Source organism: Colobus angolensis, unplaced genomic scaffold (genome assembly GCF_000951035.1).
Source record: "Colobus angolensis palliatus isolate OR3802 unplaced genomic scaffold, Cang.pa_1.0 Scaffold211, whole genome shotgun sequence".
NCBI classification, from domain to species: Eukaryota; Metazoa; Chordata; class Mammalia; order Primates; family Cercopithecidae; genus Colobus; species Colobus angolensis.
The window spans coordinates 4179352-4187243 of NW_012115278.1; the positions used below are offsets into that span (position 1 = coordinate 4179352).

Below are 7892 nucleotides of genomic sequence, written 5' to 3' on the forward strand. Positions count from 1 at the left end.
GGTCTCGATCTCCTGACCTCGTGATCCGCCCGTCTCGGCCTCCCAAAGTGCTGGGATTACAGGCTTGAGCCACCGCGCCCGGCCTGGTAATTTTAAAAGTGAAAGTTAAGTGAAGAATTCTTTTAGTTTGTTCCCCCTCCATTTGTTCTCATTCCAAATTGAAAAAAGGTATGTATTTGATAAGACTTATCAAATAAAAATACAAAAAATCACCATGCCTATTTTGGTAATTCCTTTTAAAAAGGCATATGGAAAAAAATTATTCTGGGCCGGGCGTCGTGGCTCATGCCTGTAATCCCAGCTACTCGGAAGGCTGAGGCAGGAGAATCGCTTGAACCTGAGAGGCGGAGGTTACAGTGAGCTGAGATCGTGCCATTGCACTCCAGCCTAGGCAACAAGAGTGAAACTGTCTCAAAAAAAAAAAAAATATTCTGAAGACACCGAGCCTTGACTGACGGTTGTTCAGTCAACAAATACTTACTGATCGTGTCTTGTATGCCAGGCATTGTTCTAGGTGCTAGAGATACATCAGTGAGAGGAAAAGACTGAAAAATCTCTCCTCACATGAAGCTTACATTCTAGATCTGGGAGACATTAAACAAGACAAAGAAGTTAAAATGTTTGTGTGCCTGTGCGTGGTGATAAATGCGAAGGAGAAGGCGTGAAGTCGGAAGGAGTATTGTGAAATGCAGGATAGATAGGTTTATTAGTACGTTAGATGGACAGCCAGGGCCAGCCTCAATGAAAGGTATTTGGATAAAAGATGTAAAGGAAGCGAGCAATCTGCCCGTATGATGTTTGGGGGAGAAACCCTTGAAGCAGGAGGAAACTGTAACTGTGAAGGGCATGAGCGGGGAACATGCCAGGCCAGTTAATGTGTGATCGATAGCCCTCAGTGACTCATCTCCCGGTATTCACACCTTTCTCTAATCCCCTTTCACCGTGAATTAGTGCAGTTCAAAACAGTGTGATCCAGGAATACCACAGAAGTGATGATGCGTGTCTTCCAAGGTGAAGCTGTGAGAGGCCTTGCAGCTTTTTCACTGATTCCTTGGATTGCTCACTTTGAGGGAAGCCAGCTGCTGTTCTCTGAGGACACTCAGGCAGCCGTGGAGAGATCCCCAGTCTCTCACTCTGCCAGGACCTACTTGCCAGTCCTGTGAGTGGGCCACCTTGGATGTGGGTCCTCTGGCTCCTGCCCAGCCTTCAGATGACTGCAGCCCTGGCTTTAATCTTTTTATTTACTTATTTGTTTGAGACAGGGTCTCACTCTGTTGCCCAGGCTAGAGTGCAATGGTGTGATCTCCGTTCACTGTGTCCTCAACCTGCCACCTCCCACCTCAGCCTCCCAAGTAGCAGGGACCTCAGGTTAATGCCACTAGGCTGGCTAATTTTTGTTTTTTTTTTATAGAGATGAGGTCTCACTGTGTTTCCCATGGTGGTTTTGAATTCCTGGGCTCAAGCAATCCTCCTGCCCCGGCCTCCCAGAATGCTGGAATTACAGGCATGAGCCACCACGCCTGGCTTTAAATCTTGACTGCACTCTCTTGAAAGACCCTGAGTGAGAACTACTTACTCCTTTCTAAAGTCCTAACGGGAACCGTGAGGGGAAATGGTGATTGTTGCTTTAAACTGCCAAATTTGGGGTGCTTTGTTAAGCAATACTGGATTAGCAAAACTTTGGGAAACATTAAAGAGGCAGGTGTAGGAATAAGGGAGTGAATGTGGGGAAAGTAGCAAGAAATCAGCTCAGAAGTCAGGAGGCGCAGATCATGTGGGGCTTTGTAGGTAATGGGAAGGACTCTTGTTTTTTTTTTTTTTTTTTGAGATGGAGTTTCGCTCTGTTGCCCAGGCTGGAGTGCAGTGGCACGATCTGGGCTCACTGCAACCTCTGCCTCCCAGGTTCAGGCGATTCTCTGGCTTCAGCCTTCTGAATAGCTGGGATTACAGGCATCCACCACCATGCCTGGCTAATTTTTGTATTTTTAGTAGAGACGGGGTTTCACCGTGTTGGCCAGGCTGGTCTCGAACTCCTGACCTCCAGTGATCTGCCTGCCTTGGCCTCCCAAAGTGCTGGGATTACAGGCGTGAGCCACCGCACCTGGCCTAGGACTTTGATTGTTGTGAGATGAGAAGTCATTAGAGACTTCCGAGCAGCATGACATGGTCAGTCTTTTTTAATAGGATCTCTCTGGCTGCTGTGTTGAGGCATAGACTGCATAGGGGCAGAAGCAGAGAAACCAGGTAAGAGGCCATTGCAGTAATCAGGTAAGAGGTGATGATAGCATTCCAGGGTCGTATCAATGAGTGTGGTGAGAAGGGACAGAATTCTGACTGTATTTTGAAGGTAGAACTCACAAGATTTGCTCATTCACCAAATTGTAGGGTGTGAAAGACAAGAGTTTAGGATGTCATGATGGTTTTCTGCTGTAGTAACTGGAAGACTTGAGTGGCTGATGGTAAGACTGCAGGAAGGACCTGGGCTGATGGGGTGGGGTGAAATCTGGAGTTTGGTCTAGATGTGTTAAAGTTAGAAATGCCTATGAGATATTCAAGTAGATATGTGAAGTTGGTAGTTTGGTAGACAGGTCTGGAATTCTATGCAGTGGCCTAGGCTGGAGACAACATTTTGAGAGTCATCCTTGCTATTTTAAAGCCGTAAGACTGGATGAGATCATGGAGGAAATGAAAATAGAAAAAGGCTGGGCACCGTGGCTCACACCTGTAAGCCCAGCACTTTGGGAGGCTGAGATGAGCAGATGACTTGAGTCCAGGAGTTCGAGACAAACCTGGCCAACATGGTAGAGTCCTGTCTGTACTAAAAAATACAAAAATCAGCCAGGTGTGATGTTGTGCACTTGTAGTCTCAGCTACTTGGGAGGCTGAGGTGGGAGGATTGCTTAAGCCCAGGAGGTTGAGGCTGCAGTGAGCTGTGATCACACCACTGCACTAAAGGCTGGGCAACAGAGAGAGACCCTGTCATTCATAGGTAGGTAGGTAGGTAGATTAGATAGATTAGATAGATAGGTAGATAGATAGATAAGATAGAGTGAGACCCTGTCTTAGGTAGAGACATAGGTACCTGAGAGCAGACCAGGTCCATTTAGAGGTCAGGAGGAGGAGTGAGAAGAGGCTGAGAAGGAGCAGCCAGAGTGGAAGGGTGAGATGATGTGAGCCTGGTGTTGTGGAGCCAAGTGAAGAAAGTGCTTCATGGAACAGAGAGTGGTCGATTGTGTCAGGACGCGCCCATCCTAATTGAATATTTCTGTTGAAAACAAGTTTGAAAGATAGAATATCAAAACCATGTTTTTAAAAGCACTGGCCGGGCGCGGTGGCTCAAGCCTGTAATCCCAGCACTTTGGGAGGCCGAGACGGGTGGATCACGAGGTCAGGAGATCGAGACCATCCTGGCTAACATGGTGAAACCCCGTCTCTACTAAAAACTACAAAAAACTAGCCGGGCGAGGTGGCGGCGCCTGTAGTCCCAGCTACCCGGGAGGCTAAGGCAGGAGAATGGCGTGAACCCGGGAGGCGGAGCTTGCAGTGAGCTGAGATCCGGCCACAGCACTCCAGCCTGGGTGACAGAGCGAGACTCCGTCTCAAAAAAAAAATAAAAAAATAAAAGCATTGAAGGTGACATGATAGTCAAAAATTACCTGGCCAATATTAGGGAATGTGCAGTTTCCACTAAAGAAAGAAAAGAGGAGAGAAAGGACTAGAGCTCAGAATAAGCTAGAGATACTTCTGCTCTAGAGGTTAACTGCAGACTCTAGAGGAGGCAGCTGAGAAAGTGAATCTTTGAACAGAACTAACAGCACAGAGTCTGGGGCTGCCAAGAGTGGGAGCCACCACCTGCTCTGGGCTGGTGCTCTGGGAAGGCTGGTGCTAGGAGTGAGGCAGGGACAATGCACTGAGAATTCGTGTGCACCAGATGATGCCAGCCTTGGTCCCAAACTGTTAGTGCTTTATGGCACCTGGCAGAAGAAAGTAAAAATTCTCTATTGAAGGTACAATACCATTCTCACCGTAAATTGTTTTAGCGAGTAATTTTAAAAATAAAAATCAATCTCTCTCTTTTTTTTTTTTAAGGCATATGAGATTAAGAAACTACTAAAAGGAACAGATAGAAACTTGACTCGTAGACTACAGATATTGGAGGTGGTATGACTCTAAAATAAATGTTTTTACCACAAGGAACTGTCTCTGAGAATAAACTAGACTATAGTGACATTATAAATTTGCAAAACATAGAAATTATAGAATTAAAAACTAATGAAAATGAATGAATTGACTTAACAATAGGTCAGGTATGGCCGAAGAGAGACTTAACCAGAGGTAGTTTGGAAGAGATTGTCTAGATTGAAGCAAGCAAGAAAAGATGGAAAATATACGAGAAGGTTATAGAACTTAGACGATTCAGTAAATAGTTGGAGTTTCAATAGAAGGGGACAGAATCAGAAGCAGTATTTGGAGAGAAAATGGCTACGAATTTTCCAGAACTGACCAAAGTTATCAAACCACAGATCCAAGAAGCCCCATAAAACCTACGCAGAACCTGTGAAAAGAAAACTGGATGTAAACATACCATAGTAAAACTGATGAAAACCATAGACAGAATATCTAAAAGCAGTCCAAGAAAAAGCTCATAGTACCCTCAAAGGGGCAGCAGATTGACAGCCGAGTTTTCAGCACCATTGGAAGTAGAAAACAGTTGGAAATACAGCCTCAAAGTGCAGAAAAAAGTAGCTGGCAGTAGAATACTCAGGGAAAATTTCCTTGAAGAATGAAACTAAAACATGTTTTAGATAAACTGATAATTTAATTATACTAAAGCAAATTTAAAAGAGTGTTCAGGCTGGGCATGGTGGCTCACACCTGTAATCTCAGCACCTTGGGAGGCTGAGGCACACCTGAGGTCAGGAGTTTGAGATCAGCCTGATCAATATGGTGAAACCCTGTCTCTATTAAAAATAGAAAAATTAGCTGGGTGTGGTGGCAGGTGCCTGTAGTCCCAGCTATTCAGGAGGCTGAAACGGGAGAATTGCTTGAACCTAGGACGCGGAGTTTGCACTGAGCCAAGATCAGGCCGCTGCACTCTATCCTGGGTGACACTGTGAGACTCCATCTTAAACAGAAAAAACACAAAAAACCTAAATGTAAGGTTAGAAATACAGGAGGGAAGAGTGGTGAGTATATGACTACATCTGAGCGAATAAACATAAGAGATGGCTCATGGACTTAAAATATCCATGCATAAAATTTTAAAAATACACAACAATAATCAATTGGAAGGGAGAAAATGGATTAAGAGTTCTAAGGTTCTGGCATTATGCAGAAGGAAATAAAGCTAAATATTAACATTAGACTTCACAAGTTAAACATACATGTAATTTCTTTTTTTTTTTTGAGACAGAGTCTCGCTCTGTTGCCCAGGCTGGAGTGCAGTGGCCGGATCTCAGCTCACTGCAAGCTCTGCCTCCCGGGTTCACGCCATTCTCCTGCCTCAGCCTCCCGAGTAGCTGGGACCACAGGCGCCCGCCACCTCACCCGGCTAGTTTTTTGTATTTTTCAGTAGAGACGGGGTTTCACTGTGTTAGCCAGGATGGTCTCGATCTCCTGACCTCATGATCCACCCGTCTCGGCCTCCCAAAGTGCTGGGATTACAGGCTTGAGCCACCGTGCCCGGCCCATACATGTAATTTCTAGAGTATAAATAAAAAATAGAGCAACGTGTATAATTTCCTAATTAATTAAAAAGCTTTCTCCAAGCTTTTTTTTTCTTTTTAAGAACTCAATCCTAGATAAATAGGAATGAGAGAGTAGAGAGTAACCTCGATATAAAGATATTTGAGACATTACAGCCAAATTCCTTGATTGAACTTTAATGGTAACAAACCATATTTAAAAGACATTTTAGGAATTGTAGAGTGTAAATGAAGATAATTGTAATATTATTAATCAATAAAAGATTATATCTGAAATATATAAAGAATTACCTTAATAAGAGAAAACAGGAAAAACTTGAACAGCTACTTCCCTAAACGATTTCATAGGGCCAATAAAGAAATGAAAATGGGAAATGCTAATTGAAAGCAGAGCAGAGTCATCCCATGCTCCTAACAGATCCTCAGGGAGAGTGTGGAGGAGAGGGAGCTCTCATACACTGCTAAATGAAAACTGGCATAACTGTTTGGAAAAGCAGTAGTTGAGAGGGATCCTTTTGTGAGATCGTGCCTCTGCCCTGCGTAGGATTCCTCAGTAGCTTTTCAATTTAGATAATTCCTTAGTGGGACGTAATTTCCCAGTGTTCTAAAGTTTCCTTATGAGAGAGCCCCTGTCAATGCCATGACACACAGTAGGGTGCCTTCTTTCATCACCAGCACTTCATTCTTTTTCCTGAACTGTTTTTCTTCATAACACTTTTAACCTCTTGGCACATGTGCTTGGTTTGTCTTCCCCCACTAAAAGTTTATGAGAGGCTGGGCGTCGTGGCTCACACCTGTAATCCCAGCACTTTGGGAGGCTCAGGTGGGTGGATCACCTGAGGGCAGGAATTCAAGACCAGCCTGACGAACATGGTGAAACCCTGTCTCTATTCAGAATACAAAAATCAGCTGGGTGTGTTGTTGGCATGTGCCTGTAATCCCAGCTACTTGGGAGGCTGAGGCAGGAGAATTGCTTTAACCCTGGGAGGTGGAGGTTGCAGTGAGCCGAGATGGCACCACTGCACTCCAGCCTGGGTGACAGAGCGAGACTCTGTCTCAGGAAAAAAAAAAAAAGTTTTTATCGGAGCAGTGTCTTTGTTTTGCACCCTGCTTTATATGTCCTGATTCTAGAACAGTACCTGGCATATAGCATGATTTGCATTTTTAAAAAGAGCAAGTAAAAAGGCTTGGGGGAAGAGTACCTTTTACTTTCATGTCGGCTGCTTCTCAGTGATTTTTATTTACTGTCATGGGATATAAGTATCTATTTAAAATTTTTATTTAAATACCTTATGTCAGCATGAACTAGATTTCTTCAGTTAGATTTATAGATATGTGTTGTTTTTAGAATACTTCTAATTGACTTGGACTCTTACTGTAATGTTGGAAATTTACAGACCCATAACCCTTATTAATATATTGAAGAGGCCGGGGGCGTGGTGGCTCATGCCTGTAATCCCAGCACTTTGGAAGGCTGAGGCGGGCAGAACACGAGGTCAGGAGAATGAGACCATCCTGGCTGACACGGTGAAACCCCGTCTCTACTAAAAATACAAAAAAATTAGCCGGGCGTGGTGGTGGGCACCTGTGGTCCCAGCTACTCGGGAGGCAGAACTTGCAGTGAGCTGAGATCTCACCACTCCACTCCAGCCTGGGCGACAGAGTGAGACTCCGTTTAAAAAAAAAATAAATAAATTGGAGAAATATGGAGGTTACTAAATACAGTTAAAATAATATATAGATATTGCATAAAATGCAGGCATTTCAAAGTTGAGTACATACATTCTTATCTGAGTTTCTCTTTTGTCTGTCTCCAAGTGGGAGCTGGTGAGGTGGCCAACTTTGCTGCGTATGCGTTTGCACCAGCCACGCTAGTGACTCCACTAGGAGCTCTCAGTGTACTAGTAAGGTAAGCACACGACATTTTTCATGTAGAAACAGTCGTCAGTATCTTAGTTTGTAAAATATTCAGTACCATATAATTACATGTGTTCAACACAATTTACATTTCAACAACCTGGAGAACTTTGCTTTTTACACTATGTAGTAATTGCTTTAAAAAAGTACTTCTGTGCATAAGCAGGCTATTGATTTGTGGGAGAAAATGCTTTTGCTTGTATTCAGAGCCAGTACTAGTTCTACTTCGATTTCAGTTTTATAAAATTCAAAGTTGCCGGGAATGGTGGC

General features: G+C 43.9%; 1 protein-coding gene across 1 annotated transcript in view; it reads left to right on the forward strand.

The window, feature by feature from the left end:
• NIPA2 (non imprinted in Prader-Willi/Angelman syndrome 2) overlaps nt 1–7892 on the forward strand; it is a 35971-nt gene that overhangs the window by 19573 nt on the left and 8506 nt on the right. Inside the window, exon 4 of the mRNA XM_011942891.1 lies at nt 7524–7614. Within this exon, the coding sequence (XP_011798281.1) occupies nt 7524–7614 (91 nt within the window). The remainder of the gene's footprint in view (nt 1–7523; nt 7615–7892) is intronic.